This window comes from Pelobates fuscus, chromosome 8 (genome assembly GCF_036172605.1).
Source record: "Pelobates fuscus isolate aPelFus1 chromosome 8, aPelFus1.pri, whole genome shotgun sequence".
In the NCBI taxonomy this organism is placed as follows: Eukaryota; Metazoa; Chordata; class Amphibia; order Anura; family Pelobatidae; genus Pelobates; species Pelobates fuscus.
In genome coordinates, this window is record NC_086324.1 from 62612632 (window position 1) to 62633904 (window position 21273).

The window sequence follows — 21273 nt, forward strand, 5'->3', positions numbered from 1 at the left end:
AGCAGGGTAATCGCTGTCAAATGACTTACACTTCACCATAACCATGTAGACATCGATGGTGCACACGGGAGGCTGGGGAAGCCTTTCTCCTTTCTCCAGAAGGTCAGGGATTTCCCGGGTTGGAATTCCGTCATAGGGCTTTCCACCAAAGGTCATCAGTTCCCATATAGTAACTCCTGCAAGAAAGGAACCTTTGTTAAATTCACGATGAAACTTCAAATTAGGTTACATACCAATAAGCCTAAAAACTGATTTTGTCTTTTTTTCCTCTTGTAAATACTTGAATTTTTTCACTTTTTCCCTGTTTATCATCTTGATAAATAAATGGAGTTATGTTCAACATGACATATATATTGTGTATGTAGAATTTAAAGTAGATTTTTCATTAGATACTTCATTAAAAATGGAGATTCATGTATCTCACTTTAAACATGCAGGTTTTTTTTTTTGTTATCTCCTTGAGGGCCTTTCATACTGTCATCAAATCTGCTCCCTGAAGGTACATGGACTGTACTAATTATTTAGCAATGGCAGCTCTATACACACTGTTCTGGTGTTGCCACATTAGTAGAATATCCCATCTTGATACAGGATCTAAGGGTTGTCATAATGTGCGTCTGCCTCCTTGCTGTCACTCCAGTTCTCATAATTGTATGTCGACCACTAGAGCATCATTGGAGATGCAGCACAAAAGCAAATGGGATGAAGCACTTCAATAGCTAGGAGTAGATGGTTATAGCAATGTTAAGGTTAAAGAATTATAGCCAGAACTTCTATGTGAATGTAGAATATGACAATCGCCTGCATGTGCTGCAGGTAATATTCATTAAACATTTTGTCTTTGTAGGACTTCTATGCTCAAAAAGCTTGATTTGCCAATTCACATTGGGGCACCTAAATCGAATGCCTTGTTTCCACTGAGCGGATCGGTTCGGGTCGGTACAGTTTGGAAGGTTTAGATGGTCCAGCCTATTCAGGTGAGCGTTTCCACTGCAAGTCAGACCTTCAGGGGCCATGCGGGGTTTAGAAAAAATGTCTGGCGTGTCATCCAATCAATGGATTGTATAGTAGCTCCGCCCTAACCGTACCGTACCATTTCCTATGTGCAGGACCCGGAATGGTGCGGTACGGTTCGATTGTATGGGCCACTTTCATAATGGAAACACTCAAAATAGCGTACCGTACCGAACCGACCCGAACCGACCCGAACCGTTCCGCTCAGTGGAAAAGAGGCATAAGTAACTGAAAAAAACAAGATGCATGGCACAGGGCCGATACTAGTACTTAACTAAAACATGGTTTGGTGTTCAATATGAAACACCTTCCCAAGTGGGGCATCCTATTATTAAATCTGCTGACAGATAAACAGCAATAACGTTAAGAAAGGTGGCCAAAAATGAGTCATTGGCTGTTTTAAAAATACAACACCCACAATGCTCTGCCAAGCATTAACACTAGAGAGCTGGACGCTTACTTTGGCTACTCCTGAATTCATTCTGCCAAGTTTTTGTTTGGTCATACAAACAAGTGAAAAGAATAATGTTTCATCTGCATTTTAATGAATACTATAGTGATTTGTAAGTTCAGCTTAAATTAGTAGCCATTAATAAACCACTATCAGTATACGCAGAAAGCTTACCATTAAGAAAACAGGTCATTTGTGCGGCTGTTTGATAAATAGCTCCAAGGTATTTCTTCTCTTACAAAGGCACAGTGGGTGGATTTCCTTGTCCCAGATTCAATGTTTTGCTATTTCAGCAAATTATTGATACATTTAATATTTCTTTTTTTATTATACCACAGGTCGTTTAAAATGTATTTATTTATTTTATTTTAAATTGATATAGTTAATTGAAATTCTACAAACTGATATTTTGTACACTAACCTGACACCAGACAGTGAACCCAAGCAGAGGTAATGTCAGTTTCACTAAGGACCGTGGTTCATTAGTGAGGCAAAGAGGGCTAGAGAATCATCATCAACAATGGATGCCGCACACTCACCTTGCTACATAGTCTAATCAATCCATTCACGGTAAGGCTGTGATAAGTTACTTATTACGCTATGAGACTAATAGTCACACAACAAGACTGCATACTGCATTTATTAAACAGATCTCTGACTGATAAAAAAAAAAACATTTTTATTTAGTAAATGTACTACTTGCCATAGCTCCAGACATCACTTTGATGAGTAAATTTCCTGTAGTGAATACACTCCAAGGCCATCCACTTAACTGGCATCTGAATATAACAAAATAAGAAAAACATAAATCCTACCAGTGTAAGCACATTATAAGGAAAACATCAAAACAGAATACATATTGTCCTAAAGTCTGCATCTTGATCTAAAAAATTCTACATTTTATAGACCAGTAATCAATACATACATTGAAAATCCACCATATCTATACCAACAGGGGAAGCCATTTACATCAGGTGTCATGAGATGTCAGGATCTACATTTGTGGACTTGGTTTAAGCAGCCATAATAGAGGAGAAGGGATCAGGGATAGCCCACCTATGTGGACAAAACAGACAGCTGCATAGGGTGGCAAGAACATAGAGCACTTTTTAGGTATAACTTTTTTTAGGTATAAGAGTTTTGTAAATGAGGTTTGGAAAAGAAACACCAACACCATTGTTTGTTAAAAGAACACTATATAGTGTTCCATAACAATTTTTGTACTGCCCTAAGTAAGAGCGGTCTTTCGAAGTCCGGTGCCCTTTCAGCTCTCCAGATGTTGTGGAATACATCTCTCATTATGCTCTTAATGCCGTAATACTGGCAAAGCATCAATGTTCACAACATCTGGAGTGGTGAAGATGGCCTATTCTGCCTTAGGCCATCACAGACAATAGACCGTGATACTAACTCAACGGTAGAGGCCATTCATAACATTTTAATTATTAAGAGCATTTGTGCATGTGAAACACAATTATATATATATATAGACATAGATCAGGACACATTGGTGCATATTAATGCCCTAAGAGAAGTGCCTCTGGATAAAATACCCCTTTTACCTCTGTCTTACCATGGCCCAATGCATTGGGTGCTGTTATATCACAAAACAAGTGCACAGGGGGAGGACAACATGTGGAATTGCAACATGCTACCTCTGATTCCTGGAAATATTACACTGAATGTGTAATGATCCTCAAAACAAAATGATGAGGCCTGAGATATATTTCCACTCAGTTCTACAGTTCAGGTGATTGATCATTCGAAATACAGATCGTAATGATGCTGTAAATGTATATTCATCTATACTCTGTGCATTGATAAATTGCTTTAACGGGAGCAGTGGAAGCTATTGATGCACAGTCCTATTCCAGTATGATTATAGCCAACAACAAAAAAAACGTGATTCTAAATAGATATTGATAAAAGTCCAAAATGGGGCTCCCAATGCAGTAAACCCTTAGACACTAATACAAGCATTAAAAACAAAACGAAGAATTAATCTCAAAGCACCAAGCGCCATGGCAGGCTTTACAGAAATTATGGCATGTTCTATTCAGATTTTCCTGCATATTTATTTGTTGAGTGTACAAGGCAGGACAGTAGCTGAACTTAGCTGGTGTCCCTTAATCTCTTCCAGATAACCTACCTTAAATAATGTAGCACATAAAGAGCTCTGGGTGCTACAGAACAGGGATTACTGGCACCACCTAGCTACAAGTGGAATATTGCACCAGGACAAAGAAACAAACATCCAGACTTACTAAATGCAACGTTCAGCAGTCTATGCAGGAACTCACGATTTCCTAATTGGTTTATTTCCCAGATATCAGGGTACTAACTCATGCAATGAAGCAACGCGGTCTCTGAGCGAACTTCTAGAGAGCCCAGTGTGATTTAATCAGTGCCGCACAGTACCTGGCTACATTTATATCCAACCAATCATTATGAGGGTGAAAGACTAGTTAGAAGATCTATTTCGAATAGTCCTATCTTCCTGTAAGGCCTCACCCACCTCCAGCAATCTGCCTCTAATATCTGGATTATATTATGTCTGTCATTTTATTTAACTTTTTATTAATATCAGTTTTGTCAGGCTGTAAGGGAAGTACGTGAGGATTTTAAGGACTTCATTTCACAGCTCTGAATAATATAAAATGTATTTATTTTATTTTTAGATAGTGGAGCAGGTAGTACTTTACTAGTGTGTTGGTGAGACACTATAGTTTAATATGGGGATTATGGACCCCTATCTACATCACCGGCATACTGGGGGTCTCCAGGGATCAGTTTACCCCTAATGACAGCCTGCAGGGGACGGTGGAACCTGGATGAGTCAGTAAAAATGATAGTCACTGCTCTAGTGTATCTCCCTGCCTAACAGCCATTACACATATCTGGACACCTGTCATCCTAAAAATGGATCCCAATATATATATATAAACATTTCCCAATAAATACAGTAAATAACTTTATTTTGATACTAAACCAACCTTGTGACTGAGCTAAATACATGCTTACCTTGCCTCCATCAGCATTATATTCCTTCTCATCTCCCTCTAGGAGTCGGGCCAGTCCAAAGTCTGTGATCTTCACATGGTTGGGTGACTTGACCAATACATTTCGGGCAGCAAGGTCTCTATGAACCAGGCGACGTTCTTCAAGATACATCATGCCCTATCATACAGGACAAAAAACAGTTATGAATCACTGACTTGTACTGGCATGCACCAAGCTTGCTGGAAATATCTAACGAGTAGCACATTTTATGACAAATTTAGGACCAGATACCTATGACAACATGGACCGTAATAAAGCTGTATTTTTGATAAATAAGCAAGAGATTTTATTACTGTAAAAAAAAAATCTATTTATCCCATTCATTATACTAACAAAATAAATCATGAGATCTGCATTACTTATTTTATATATTATAAAACGCCAAATTCACGGCAAGGTAGTCTGTAAATTTACTCAACGATGAGAGCATTTGACAAGAAGAGGTTACATATGTAAACAATATACTTGTAAAATAACAGATAGCATATGGATATGGAAGAATATGTCAAAAAGAAAAACACATCACCAGAAGACTTGGATTTGCGTGCAGTGAGAATCCCTGTGGGCCACAGAGAGATATAAGACACTGACACTGACAAGGAAAAATTAATTTTGCAATTTTATGTTTATTGCCAATGATATTGTTTTTTTCACTTTCTCTGAATAATAAATGCCTGTGTTTTGTCTAACGCAGCAATGGATCCTTACAGCAGCTAGTGTTTAGGAGATTCCTCTAGTTATTAAACCATAGAATGTTCCACTTATACTGCATGTCATGGAGTGTCATAATTAATATATACTAATGTCAAAACACTGTACAAAGGATGGACATTAAAGACATTCTGATTGGTTGACACATGTTATACCGTTAAATGCCATATGGAACATTACCTATAATATGTGTTAACAGCTGCAATATAAAGAGGTGGAGATTTCTATATTTTATTTCCAAAACAAAAGAAAAAAGGTGCTAAAGGGTCTCAAACTAAAGCAAGTTATGAGACCCCAAGCATCCCCTGGATATAAGTATAGCCTACTGGAAAAATAAAAATATATATAATGCTAATGACTCCAGCGCCCAAAGCAGAGAGGGAAGTGCTACCGTACAAAGATATATACAAAAGATCTAATCCCTACTGAATGGCAACACTGGGATATATTTTATTTAGTTTCGTTAACTTCTTAATTACATATGTGTTTACTATAATGAATAATAAACACAGTATTAAAAATCCTTAGGAGTGGCTGTACCTCTTTAAAATTAACAAAGTTAAACTCATGGGACGTTCACCAGTTTTTAAATTATTTAACAAAGTTAAATCGGTAAATTGTGCAAATCTGATAACTGAAATTAGGAATAGTCAACTTGTAGTCTTTTTGTGTCACTTCATAAGCACCCATATAATCCGTAGAAACCAAGAGCAAAGCATTGCACCTTGATTTAAAGGGACACTATAGTCACCAGAACAACTACAGCTTATTGTATTTGTTCTGGTGAGTAGAATAATTCCCATTAGGCTTTTTGCAGTAAACACTGTTATTTCAGAGAAAAGGCAGTGTTTACATAACAGCCTAGGGATACCTCCACTGGCTGAGATGGCTGCTAGAGGTGCTTACTGGGGCAGTGCTGCCTAGTGTGCAGCAATGCGATTCAGTATCTCCATTCTCTGCATGCAGACACTGAACTTTACGTATAAGGATGCATTGATTCAATACATCTCTATGAGGAGATGCTGATTGGCCAGGGCTGTGTTAGGCTGTGCCCATGATCTGCCTCCTTGAATGTCTTAGCCAATCCTATGTGAAAGCATTGTGATTGCCTCAGAACAACACTTCTGGTGAAGTCAGCCAAGCAGGGAGATCAGGGGCAGAGGCAGCAGATGCAGACTGGAACAAAAGTAATATTTTACTCTATTTAAAGGGGTGGAGGGGGGGGCAGGGGAACTAGATGGTGGTTATAACACTATAGGGTCAGGAATACATGTTATAGTGCTCCTTTAACATAGATTAAATGTAACGGAGCTCCCTGTACCCCTGGCTGGGTATCTCCATCAAGGACCCCTTCCTAGCTGGAACAGGGGATAAACTGCAGCACTTCTGCCCGTGGCTTGACTGGGGTCCTGGAACCACTCCCTCCTGGAGCTGAATGGGGAACTCGCTCTAGCAACCCCCAGTCACTGGACGACACTCAGTCCTGGGAGTTCTAGTTCTTACAAGGACTTTCCCCGTTGAATCCTCCACACTGGAACAGTGATTTGTGATTAGCCCTTTCCCCTCCCAGTAAACGACACATAGTTCTGGGAGTACAAGCTGGAATGTGTTAATCTGGCCAGATGGCCTGCTTTTATACAATTCTAGACACAGTTAAGCACACCCCTGACACTCCCACACAAACAAGATAATCCCTCTTCTGGACTTCAGAGGGGACTAGTTACCAGTCCCAAACTCCTCTCCTGTGCCTGAGAGATAATTAAGTCAGGAACTGAAATAACTCTCCAGGCACAGAAAAACACACAATATTACAAAACCCCCAAAATACCTTTAAAACACATAACGTTACATCCCCTGATAGCCCTGATCTGGGTGACCAACATATCTAAAAATCACCCAAATCGGTCCAGGGGTACAAAATTTCCCTGGAATCATAATTTTGACCGACCGTGCACATGGTACTATGCACAAAGCAGTTCCATGATATCAGTGCCAAACGAACAAACTACCAAACGGAATCCATAGTTCCCTGGAGCTTGTTCACCTTGTTCGTGGGAACGTTTCCACTGAACAGTGCCCTTCTAAGTTGTATAGAACCGAACACAGGTGATGATAGAAGTCCGATTTTAGTTCCATGAACTCGACGACCAAACACCGCTGCCTGTGTTCATGCGAACAAGATGGCCACCACCTCGTGGTCGTTCATACGAATTGCGCCCACGCAGACGAACAATTAGAACACAGCAGTGGAACTAGTAACAAGGTGTCAATTGGGCTTAACAAGCTCCAAGTTGGTCTCTGGTTTCTGCGGTTGTTCGGTTCCTGAACACCATAATCCTAAATCACACGAACAGAGTGGTTTGCAGGGTATTTTGTATGGCCCATAATCCTAGGGCAGGAGGGCAGGAGGCTGACTATCAGGCTCCTTCAGGAGCTCATGGCAAATGAAAAGACCACAGGTCGTTTGTCACAAAGACGCTAGGTGAGAGTTTCTAAAAGTGTATCAACTCTTGATCACAGGAAGACAACCTGTCTTTCTGATAATGGCTGAGGATTATAGGAGTTATAGGTCAGCAGCAACAGAAGAGCCACATGATACTTAAATAATAAAGCTTAAATTTGCAGCACAATATTACCATAAAGATTCTGGCCTGTTCACAGCCAACATATGCCATGGGGCCTCAAAATTGCAATCTCACATTGCAAGAATAGTCAATGTTTCTCATAGGGGATGTGTGCTTTTTTGTTCTGCCTTTTTAAACTATTGCAAAATAAAAAGTAAGTAAATAATTGTCCTCTACTTGAAGAGTGTGTTCATTGGGAATGAACAGCTTCGATGCACTGAGTAAATTAACGACACAGTCTCCCGTGGCAATCCTCTAATTCTTCTCTTCTACCTATTAATATTGTACACTTGGATTTTAAAACGGTTAGACAAGATACATGCACTGCGTCTGTATCCTGAGCACATTTCTTCTGTCGTGAGCCATTTTGTATTAATGAACCATCCAGGTGTCTTGACAGATAAGCCAACAATACTTCAATGTGTACCTCCCCAAAGCATTTCCGAGCTCAGATATGAGTATTGTACTTCCACAGACCCTGTTATGTATTCCATGTCTACTTATTTAACCCCCCCCCCCTTTCCTTTTCATAGTTATGCTATATCAAGGTCTCATACATTTCTTGTGTGCTCTTTTTCTTTTTTTTGTCATGTTACAAATGAATATTCTCCATTGGAATACTTGTGAAACAAAATGTTCCACTCTTTTTATGACTATTTTTTTTTTCTTTCAGCAAGACATGAATTCAAGTGTCATTCAAATATTTGCAAAAATAATCATCTTTATTGCAGATATTTTAACAGTTTAAAGAATGGAGATAACCAACGTGTAGCTATTCCTAAGGTTTGCAGAACTACAACACCCATGATGCTTTGCCAGACAAATCGTCGCAGATGTTGTACTTGTACTGCAAGTGCTGGTGAGCATGTGTTGGAAATCGAGTGCTAAATGAACTCATTAAGTGCAAAAGGACTGTGTGAATGGTTTCCAAACAACCCGTCATTGGCCTTGATTTACAAAATTGTTCTGTTGTAAAAAAAACCAAAACAAAAACAAGGGTTTTTCAGATTGTAGGCAAAGTAATTGAGCAGAAATAATAGCGAGAGCATTTGTACATTTCAAATATCTGAGGCATAAAATGTGCAATTCTCTTATTACTTCCAGGTTAGTGAATAAATGAGTGAATAAGTAAAGTGTTGCAAATGTCCAACGCGATTAAAGCAGCGATATGGATTATTTAGGGTGGTACTGTCTGTGGCAGAGGGAATGTCAGAGACCGTCTGTCCCTGTGGTTAGAATTGGTAAAGAAATGCAAGGCAATGGCTTCTGGCACTCAGACAGTTAAGCACTGTATAAGTACCTTTTAATAATAAAAAGGGGTGTTTTGTTCACAGGAGGTGTGAAAGCATTACGCCCCACTCCAGCTTTAATTGCTATTGACTGTCGCAGCTCGAGGGCCTCTGCCCAACATTATTCATTATAGGAAGAAGCTAATGGACTTGCAGCTACCATAATTAGTCACAAGGCTTTAATTTACACATGTCTCTAAGTTTCCCAATTGAAAAGGTTACCCCAAAAATGAAAATTATTTGGTGACTCGAAGAAGCAATTAGCATCTTATTAAAGCAGTAAAACGAGTTCAGGTTAATGAATAGTTGCCTCCTCGAATCCAAATAAAATAAGGTCAAACAGGTGAAAGACATGCAATGCTAAAATTAAAATATACAGAAAAATATATAATGAAGAGAAATGAAGGCTTTGTCTATATGCATATTGAAAGGCTTCACAAGTCAGTTACCAAGGAAATGAAAAAAAAAAACTTCAGACCAAAATAGCTGAGCTGAATAAATAGCTGGGGTGAAGAAAGGTGTCAGCTCGGCTATTTTGTCCTAAAATTTTAAATTCTCTTCTTAATTCTTCAGTATTCCTGGTTTCACTTTGTTCACTATTTTGGCCTAAAAATGGAAGTTCCCATTCAATTCTTAAAAATTCTGGCTGTACATTATACAGTTAAAGGAGCACTAAAGCGTTAGGAATACAAACCTATTCCCTAAATAGTTATAGTTATTTGACTCACCTTTTTCCGGCACTGTGGCTGCTTACCTTTCCTTCTCTCACGTTGTCATGGAGGAGACATGACCTCCTCAGACAACAATCCAATCCAATGCTTCTCATAATGTGTGCTTCCAAGTTCCCCATATGAAAGCTTTGAGTCAATTTTAGTCGGTTTGACTCGGTTGTTGTAGCCGGAATGCCTCTAGTGACTGTCAGTGCCACTGTAACAACCACCAACCACTGGAGGTGTGTTTAAACCTTCAAGGTAAACATTCCTTTTTCTGCAAAATGGCAACCTGAATGGTAAAATGACAGGGCCACTGCACTCAGGCCACTTAATTGAGATGGGTGTCTACAGTGGTACTTTAACCTTTGAAAATTACCCTGCAATACCTCCAAACGCAAGCATTGTCATATTGTGTACAGATTCAGCAGCTACTGAATAAAATTCACTATATCATTTATGAAAAGACTCCATTGTTGTGCATAAAAGCATATACAGATGTCATGTTCCAAGTTAATGTGAAAATGCTAAATGGTGTAAATGGGGTGAGTGCCCCCATTTTTCCTCAGGGCACCATTTGGTCTGCCCAATTAATTATTTTTATTTTTTTTATTCTTTATTTTTGCACTGACAGACATGCAGCATGTTAACAGAGGGGGCTTACGCAGAAGCCAAATGACCAACTTTCTTGCATAGATTGGGTTACAGAAAGAAAAGTCGGATGGTTAGTGAGCTTTACATATGGTGAGGCAATACATCTTATGACCAGTGTAAAAGCCGTGAATCACAGTGGAGTTATGCGCTGTCTGTCAGAGTTTTTTTCACTTTCTTGAGTGGGGGTAATATAATCGGGGAAAATATATACATGGGGAAAAAAGGAAAATACATAATAAGTCAAGAACTTGTATAAGTCAGGTCCTATATGTGAGCGAGCTCCGTTGTCTACTGGAACTGAGGGTTGGGTTGTGGTCTGCCCAATTTAATGTTATAATAAAGCATATCGCCATTAGCAAACAATATTATAGCAGATATTGAATATCTAATCCCCCCCTTTATCCTCTTCCAGCTAATATTTATTTTTAGCATCATATGTATGTATGAAACTTTGATCCCTTCTACTGGTTGGTTTTTGCAGGATTCTATTTCACTTTCTTAGGTGATACCCAGCCTTTCATAACCCAACGGCCTGCACATTTGTATTTCAATCTTTTTACTTTACATAGTTCCATTGACTGTAGTGTTTTCCACGGGTACATGGACTGACAATAACAGAATTTTCTGAATATGAGCCCATTAGGTCTATGGGATTGACCATTGTAAAAACATCTGCAATAAGAAAAAACTCCAGAATGTTAGTTGCAAACACAGTAGGCTGAAAAAAGGCCCGTGTCCATCAACATGACATTTAATGAACGTGTAGAAATGACGGAGTATGTAGAAATGACAGAGTTCATAGAAACATTCTTCCTACATTTCCCATTTCCCAATCATTTCTGAAGTGCAGGGGTTGGAATCAGCTTCATTCAGAAAACATACATTCTGGATAGATCTAGCAGTTCGACTGAAGGTAGCTGTCTGAACAGCATTAAATTGTATTTGACGGATGTCTAACACAATATGGCTGCATGCAAAGAAAAGAGACGCCATTCACCAGACAGTATTCTTTATGGAATTGGACGCAAGGGCGGTCTATTTATACCCAAGAGACGACAATCTTACTCTATCCATTTGGTTTATTCACTAAGCCAGTAATTAGCTGAACTAGAAAAATAACCAAGCTGAAGAATTTTTTCCAGTACAGCTTTTATAGTCTACAATTTGTAATTTCCTTGTCAGTTCTTTACAGTTCCTGTATATGTGAATAACCCTACACGACTTGGCCAGTATTTTGCCACTCACAGACTCATGTTTTTTTTTTTTATATATATATTTTTTATATATTCTTTATATATCACATGTAACATATAAAAATAGTTTAGTGGCGTAATTAAACTCAGCACGTTTTTGTTATAAAATGAATCATGCGAATAAACACTGAGCAGTGTACCGTTCGACATATCTGTCATTAAGAGCATTTAGGTATCTAGGTCTTATGTTGATCTGTGAACTTGTGGATTCTTTATTTGTTAAGTAAGGTGTTACAGGCTTCTCAATCACTGCTATAAAAGTGTGTTACGTGAGTTCCCAGTAGGACGCTGTGGCATAGTAATGCGCACATTGTTATATAGAAGTGACAAGCTTGTCTAAGCATTTGTGTTATCAGAGTAGTGTTAAGTATGTGTTATGTAACCATGGTTGGCTGCGCTAGCTTGGTTGCTTTTTACTATCATATTATTGTGTATTTATTGTGTGTTTTTGTCAACGTATAACAATCAGTTTACATTTGTTTCCTATATAGGTCGACAGTAGTTATCTCAGAGATAATGCAGAGTTAAAACCTAGTGACACATCTTATGCCGAGATTGCCTAGACATATTCTTGGTCGCATACATGCCGTGGGCTGTGCAAAATGGTACTGTCATTATGCCTATCTATGAACCTCCCTGCGGGCCTAAGCTAGGTGTCCATCTGGCGCCTCGCCTCCGGTCGCCTCTGCCCGGCTCACCTCTTGTGTGGATGGGGGAGCAGGGGAGGGTCACGGGTGGGTGTAGCGGTGGGGGTTGAGGGGAGGGCTGGTGGTCCCCATCTCCACCTGCAGGCCCCGAGCGGCCCAGGTCAGACGCGCCACCGCCGCCCACTCTGTGTTTTATTCTCTCCGGTCACCTTCCGGCCAGATAGAAGATCCAGGGGGTCCAGCACTGTTGATATTTTTCCATGTTGTTCCTTATCGCCGCCGTGAGCCTTTCCATCTTGTGTATCTCTTCGACTTTAGCCATCCACTGCTGGAGTGTGGGTGTCTGTTCTGATTTCCATCTGTTCGGGATCAGAGTCTTTGCCGCTTTGAGGAGGTGTTTTGTCAAGGATTTTTTATATTGCGAGAGAGGCGTCTGAGTGTGGTGGAGCAGCATCTGGAGCGGTTGAAATGGGGGCTCCGTGCCCTGTATCTCACGGATAGCTCCGTGGATCTCCCGCCAGTAGGGGGCTATCCTTTCGCACGACCACCATATGTGGAGGTCTGTTCCTGGTCTTTCCCCACATCTCCAGCATATGTCTGGGACTTCGGGCAGCATGCGGTGGAGCCTTTCCGGGGTTCGGTACCAGCCGATGAGCAATTTGTAGTTTAGTTCTTGTAGCTTGGAGCACATGGAGCTCTGGTGCGTGAGAATATATATTTTGGTCCACTGGGCATCGGAGAGCTCTATTTCCGTCTCTCTCTCCCACCTTGCTGCGTGTTTCGCTGGTTCGAGTGGGACCTTCGATCGGAGCACAGAGTAAAGGACTGAGATCCCCCGGGGGATGTGCGTCCCGCTATCGCAATATTTCTTGAACTCCGTATGGGGTCTGTCAAAGAGATGTCTCCCTTGTTGGGCATTATAGTAGGTCTTGATTTGGATGTACCGAAATCTCTCTAGCCCTGTTGGGGTTTCGCTCACAGACTCATGTTTGCTGTGAAAAGATAAAATCACAACTTGCACTTCTGAGTGTTGGAGAAATACATTGAAAAGGAAAACATTGCCTTAATCGTGATTTAATCCAGAAAGCTCAGAAGGCTGATTTGAAAACAAAAAAGAAAACTCCAACTCTTGTAATAAGATGTTTTGGCTTTTTTTGGTGAATATTAGGTGGAACCATCCACCATGACATTAGTATAAAGCACCATAAACACTTCAGCCCATTGTAGTGCAAGCTGTCTTTGGTGCCTTCAACCCATTTTTGATGTAACCATTTGGGCAGTTTGACAAAATATAATGTGCTGTAGGGTGCTCTGCCCTCTCCTCCATTGACTTCTTTCTTAAGGTCTGTCAAGTGCCGCTCTGCACCTCCAGAAAAATCTCTGTTTGACCAAAGTATGGCCTTGTAGGCCTTTGCTCAATAGCTGAGAGCAATCACATGACATTCTCTCCTCCCTTCAGGCACCTCCTTAGGAGCTTTCAGCTCTCTATCTGAAGTAGTGGAGGTGATGAGGGGCGCACAACATACCCCACGTAGGAAATCAAACAATTATAATATTCTACTTCAAATGGGGGAATGTCAATGCACTCTTAGCACCATAACCACTGCATCATTCTGTACTGGTTATGTTGCTTGGATTGTTTCTATAGTACGTAATTTGTATACAACAATCTTCACAGTTTCCTCATAGCAATGCTAAGATAAATGCTCCTCGTTAAGTGACATGTTTATTTTACAATGTGTTGTCTCTGAGCCCACCACAAAGTTGGTTTAGGGGGTACTGTAATCCTAAATCTATGCTGGAATGGCGTGAATGCAGGGTACTTGCTGTATGCATGTTGTGTTTCCGTAGAAAGATTTCCTTGCGTCCTGTCTGGAATAAATAAACTGCATTAAGTCGGAGATCTGCGGAGAGGATCTGACAGGTGAAGATGCAGCTTGCATACACACACTCGTGACCTCAAATCAGAATACAGCACAGAGGGAAACAAACCCCCACAGGCTCAATGCTGCTTTCATCAACAAGGAGATAATTATGAAGACCGATTAGAAGTGGGTCACAATACCTTCAGTCATATATTAATTGAGCCTAAAAGTAGACAGAGATCAAAGCTCATGTTATGTAAGACAAAAAATAAGATACAGTTTATTCTTCAATAATTTACATACAGTCTGTACTATAGGGATCACCCAACACAGCGCAATGTCTAGAATTACTGTAAAAGCAGCACTGTTTGTCATGTTTTGGGTAGCTATATACTGATATCAATTTGTCATTAACGTTACACTGGCTACAAAAAAAACATAAAAATTCTTCATTCTTGTAATCAGTACTTTTCACCAATGCACTGTTGTTAAAAGTCTTAAAAGAATATGGTAATATAGTGTAACACCCTGTAATCAGTCTATTGGGGATTTAGTATGTAGGGAGATAGGGGCTGTGCTGTGTGTGCACAGGGAGATAGCGGCTATAGTGTGGGGTGGGGATAGGGGCTGTAGTGTAGCCAGGGCGATCTTTTGATCACCTATGTTGGTCTCGGCCCAGGGCCATCACAGCTCACCGGGCATTTGCCCGGTATACACAATGGCCAGTCCATGTCTGGCTGCAATACACTGTAGCAAAACATTACTAAACAGAGTTATTCACTAAAGTGTGAACTGTCAGTAATATAAATTACATTTACATTTTTAGGCCCATATAGCTAGACTGAATACAAAGCTGACTTGGAGAGTTTTTCCCATTCAACAGTTTTTGCCCTGAAATTTTAAATTTTCACTGATTCTGCATCAATTCGCACTATAGCAATTAACCTTGTTGAACATTAAAAAATGAAAAATGAAAATGTATGTAAAATATTCCAATATAATGCTATACTTATTGAGTTTCATTAATTTCCCCCCATTTCTATGCTTATTTTAAGCCAAATGATGTATATCATTTTTTACAGATGTCATAGTACCTAGTCTGTTAGCCTCTGCCACAAATCAGACTGTGAACATAAATTAACAAAACATTCAAGGGGTTAAGTCACTGCAGTATTCCGTTCTTTTACGTGCTCGACAATAAAAGTGTGGATGTGTCATTTTATTTACACATATCAAATCCTACAAAATGTTCTTGAGCTTAAATAAGGTGGATGTATTAGCGGTGGTATTCTCGTAGACTTATAAATCATCAGTGATTTTCCCTACTAAAGCATCAAAAAGAGTTTCCTTAAAAGCTCTGGTGGATACTCCCTGGTAATGGTCCATTCTTGTCTATTATGTGATGTAATGTGACTATTAATGAACAAAATGAGTTTTCTTGATTTACTATGAAATTCTTATTTAATTCTCTTCATTTTATGGGCTCTTTGTGCGAGTATCTAAATCAATCTCCGATAAATCTCTACAGAGCTCTACAGGGACAGCAGATATCTTTCTGTACAGAGAGGAAAGCTATAAAATCCTTATTGGTCTTGTTGATCACTGGATATTTCATATAAAAGATGTAATATTTCAACATTATTTTTATTATTTTATTTTTTCAGCTTTTGGGTACAATGGAAAAAAACAATTCTCATCTCTGACATGTCACAGGCAATCTGTGCTATATAAAATCTATGCCGCAGTTTAACGCAAAGAGTGTTCCTTTTAAAAAGCCAGTACAAGTTAATCTTCATTTCTTAAACACTCACAACAACGAAAAGTCAATATATCATTTTTCATATGGGTTTTAAGAAACATTATATCAATGCCAAATAATAAGCATGTCTCTTTTACTGGAAAACTTCATATGGAGTTTAAAGGATCATTTAAGGCACCCTGCTCACTTCATCTCAGTAAAGTGGTCCGGGTGCAATGGTCTTTTAGATTTAAACTTGCCATATAAAATTTTGCTGTTTAGTAGATACAGAAATATTATGATTGCAGAGTTAACACACTGCTAGTGGCTGTCATCCTGATAGCCACTAGAGGCGCTTTCCCTGAGAGAATCGAGTCACAGAGAGCTTTTAATTTTCACATATCAGCATGTTGCCACTTACCCTAGCCTCCAAATGCTTTCTTCATTTATGAGGAGCCCAATAATCTAAGTAGGTTTTCGTATTCCTAACACTGTATTGATCTTTTTTAAGAATAAAGCAGAACATAAATGGCTGGCAGACATTAATGGGAGATAAACTCCCAGGCTGAGACAGAATTCATGGCTGACAGAGTCCATTTTGTCCTACTGCCCTGACTGATATGCCAGTCAAAATGCTCTCTTTCCACACCACCTCACCTGGCACACTAAGGAAAGACTGAGAATTAATGATACCATGTGTAAGTTTTACAGAGCAAAGGCAACAAGGGGCTTGTATACACGGCTAATATTAATAATATTGAGGCCCTTTACAAACATTCAATGGGGCCTCTTCCCAGAGGTACACATATAACACACACAGACACACAAATCCAGACACATAGAGATGCATGCACACTACCAAAACATTCCCCCAGACAAACGAAAATAAAAACACTGTCATACTTGTTACATATATCAAACAGAGCAAGTTGCTGTCAGCCACCTTCCTGTTTACCAGCCATATGGGTGCAAAAGAGGACTTACCTGGTATTTGGTGTAGCAGGCTGTATCATCTTGACAGCTCTTCCTGCCCCTGCCTCCCGTGTGGTATCCTTACATTTTATAATTTAATATAAAAAAAATAAAGAGGCCATGGGGTGAAATAGTACCATCTTGAAGTTTTAGAAATATTTATAAACAAATGATGACTCTGTATTGGACCTATAAGCTCCACCACAGCTATGTAAAGTAAATGTATTAATTCCCAAATGTATTTATCACTCTGAACATCTGCCCATTCATACTGAGACCCTAAGACCATTCTAGACTTAATGCCAATCCCAAACAGCCTTTAATAGATGAGTAGTGTCTTATAGCTTTCCCTAGCATTTTCAGGTAATATTGCCATAAAACCAGAGTGATAAATGTAAAATATTTTCTTATCGCTTTGTGCTACCCTTGAAACTTGTACTGTTAGCAAGTCCTGCAGATTGTGCTAGTGGATAGAGAGAACTTGGGCACTGCATATCAGATGAATGCAAATAAAGCTATTGAGTCTTGCAGAATTGCTTTATGCGGAACCTCCTCTTCTCTTCCTGACACTCCATAATTACAAAGGAAGAATCTACATTGTCAGGCTCCTGCACTCTTTCACAGAAGTGTATTTAAAATGGATTACTTCTGCTCCTTAGGCAGGCAATCAATACGAATGTGGTTCTGAATAAGTAGTGAGACGTCAGTGGACTGAGCCAGCTCTCCTCTGTGTCTCTTGAAAATTAATTAAAAATCAATGAGGTGTGCTGCCTACTAATAGAGAATCCTCTGGATTAAGAGACACGAGAAAGGGATTGCTTTACACAGCTACGGTACTAGCAAGGTGGAATACTCCAAGACAATGCCCAAAGATGCACAAGAATAATCAGGGAAAACAGTGTATCACAACATGAAACCAAAAAGTCATATACACTAATGTAGTAAACTATGTGATGCTGGGCCATCGGTTTTACTGAACTAAGTCCCTATTCTCTATTTATATTTCTTACAGAATGAAAGTGGAAGCTTAGAAGTAATGCTTGTGAAAAATTAATATTGTGCCTTATGTACTTATGCCCATCAATGTCAGCACTAATAAATCTCTGCCAACATTAGATCTGACATGCAGGAACTTTAATATGAACATTATACAAGGCTAGGAGGGTTTGATAAGGTGGTGGCATGATTGCTTTGTTAATTTTTTTTCCTGGCTTTCTTCAGGTATTCTAGGAAGAGATAATACGATGAATAATACAAATAATAATAATAATAATAATAATAAATAATTCTAAATGTCAGGACAATTTGGACATTACTGCTAGGCCCGGAAGAAGTACCGTATATTGGTACATAGACACAGGTGTTTCAAGCAAAGCATCAGAAATGTCTGCTATAAAAACAAGAGGGTTTGAGGTCTGCTATAAAAACAAGAAGAGTCCATGTTCATATGCTATAGTGAGAGACACATGTTTTTATACAGTGTAGATACTCTTAAAATGGAAATTACAATAAAAATGTATAACTAAATAGTATAACTATAATTTATAAATTTATGGATAGACACATAGTACACGATGTTCTAGGAACTAAAGGCATGTGCTTCCCTGAACACATTGCAGTGTAGAATGGGCATATTGTAAGAAATGTATGGTCAATATGCTGAGTGACAATAGGGCGCAGCCAAACACCAGCATGTAAGTGGAGTGCTAACAAATTAGGAGTGTATAAACACTTATCCTATACACAGAGAAGAAAAAACTTGAACTCAATGTGCTTGAAGTACATACGTAAAAAAAAGAAAGAAATATATATAGTGCAACACTGTGTTATATCCATTCTGAATGTATGTGCTTAAAGGGACACTACAGACCCCTTAAGCACCTTAGCTTTCTGAAAAGCTTTCTGTGTAAAGAGTGTGTCCTCGTTTTTTCATTTTGCAAAAAGTGCAGATTTTAATAGAAAACATTTACACTTTTAAAAATTAACATGGTTATACCCCCCTGGCTTTCAAGCAGACAGCAGGCCCTGTCACATTCTGGTTTGGTTAGTGCTTAGTGGAGCGAAACTCAAAAGGCAGCAATTGCCCAGAGCACCTTGCAAAGACTTCTCTTTGAGCTTTATTGGGAAGACTGTGACTGGACAGCTACAGAAAGTCTAGGCTGGGTTAGAAGGGGAGTTTTGCAAAGGCAGCAGATAAGAGAACAGTTGGTTTTATATATGCCCCACTTACAAAATGCATAATTGAACATATGCATGTCTTCATTTGGGGTTTATCTACTAAACACTGATTTTTAGTTATTTTGTTTTTGGGCAGTGGAGTGTCCCTTTAAAATCCTAAAGTTGGCACACTCACATAACACAGAGGCTATGAAAAATTGTGTGTCTTAAGGGTGGCATACTCCCGCCTCTTGAAACTTCAATAGATTAGCTCAAAAGAAGGCAGACGAAAATACAAGCTGTGCAGTATAAATTGCAAATGTCAAAGGACCCAGCAAATACACTGTGCCACTTTATTGGGATACAAAAGGGTAAATAGTTTGTTCTTCAATATTGATGCCATTTGGACAGACAGTTAAAAAAAATCATGTTCTAACTATTTATTAAAGGTTGTAAAGACAGGCTTTTAGCATCTATAGGGAGGAGCATTCTGGTGACAAGGTGTGTGATCCCAGCAAACGGAAGGTGACAGAGTAATTAATATTTAGCTTTGACAATACAAGATTGTGGGACTTACGGTAACTTGCTTTATATGTGTGAATACAAGATAATAAAAAAGAATATAAAATCATAGGGTACTATTCTTTAGAATGATTTACACCTACTGAGGTTTGTATGAACCTTGCAATGCTATATATGCAACACTGAGCACTTCTTACAACTTCTCATTGTTATGGATTGCATTCTGCATACTTCTGACTGTCAAATTATGTGGCCGCACTTTACTCATCATAATAAATGATTTAGTCCTTACAGCCTTAGAGTACTGTCTTTACAATGACCTATTTCTTCCAGAGGGACAGGGTTCTTCTTTGATTATCTATGCAGAATTTAACCTAAAACATAATAGTTAAATTCTGACAAAAAAATATTTACGAACTAGGGGTACAACAATGGTAGTTCGCTTTGCTCCTTCATTTACCAATATATTTGTGGTTTAATGGCAAGAGTACTCTATCGGGTCCAATCCCAGTAAAATTATGGAATTCAGGAAACATTTTCAGGTGTGGTCACCTGTGCAAGCATTCAAATAATATATATATATATATATATATATATATATATATAATATGTAATAATATATATATATATAATACATAATAATCTCTTCTCTTGGAAGCAAACTTTTTTTTTTTTTTTTTACTCATTATGATTCCTTATATCTTAAACAAGCACACATGAACAGATGGATGATTTTAAAAAATGATGGTTGTTTATCTACTGGACCGTTGGTCCTTACCATCATAAATGGGCCATAGCACTATGATGGATTCAATATTTACTAGGTCCATACCATCATAAATAGACAGTGACACTTTGTAAGGACAAAATATACCTTTGGTCCTTACCATTCTAAGTTCATAGTGGTGCAGTGCTCGATATCAAGTGTTATCAATTTGTCCATTGTTTAAACTTCAGTTTTAAACTAGAACATGCCACAAACAAAATGCTCATGATTTTTTAAGTGAAACAATTTTTGTGAACTCCACTGGAGGGTTTCCGTTCATCAAGCACCTTGCAGTGAGTCTACACATGTTTGATACTGATATTAGTATGTATGAAGAGGTATCACAGAATGCTGTTAGGAAAATCATGCAAAGACATGCACCACTGTTTGTACTGGACACTAGGATGTCAATAATTGTCTAAAGACTATGCCTTAGTCCTCATGTCACAACGTGTGATCATTCGTATTAGATATACATATCAGACTCCTTTACATTTCATTATCTCTGCACAATGATATATGTATGTGCAATGTATCTGGAGAGTATCATGGTAAATTGATCCCCTTCCCCACTGCTTCTGCTCTCAATAGAAACTAAATCCAGATGAAAACAAAGAAATAAGAATGTCTCAATATATATCTCATCTTTAGGGAACACAAAGTATTTGACTCACTTGAATGGCTACAGCCAAGGTCTACATAAAGAGCTTAGCATGTAAGGATTCTGGTAGAGATCATTGAGTTATCAGTGTGATGCTATGTTTATGAATGTGTATGAACAATATATCAGAAAGGATCAGGCAATTCAAGTTTCAATAATGTAACCATTCGCTTCCAGAG

The 21273-nt window shown here is 38.8% G+C and overlaps 1 protein-coding gene across 1 annotated transcript in view; it reads right to left on the reverse strand.

Moving 5' to 3' along the window:
• The window catches only part of ERBB4 (erb-b2 receptor tyrosine kinase 4), a 797331-nt gene that overhangs the window by 50845 nt on the left and 725213 nt on the right, over window positions 1–21273 (reverse strand). Inside the window, exons 21-23 of the mRNA XM_063429955.1 lie at window positions 4487–4642; window positions 2169–2244; window positions 30–176 (exon numbers count right to left, since the gene is read on the reverse strand). Coding sequence (XP_063286025.1) covers window positions 30–176; window positions 2169–2244; window positions 4487–4642 — 379 coding nt within the window. The remainder of the gene's footprint in view (window positions 1–29; window positions 177–2168; window positions 2245–4486; window positions 4643–21273) is intronic.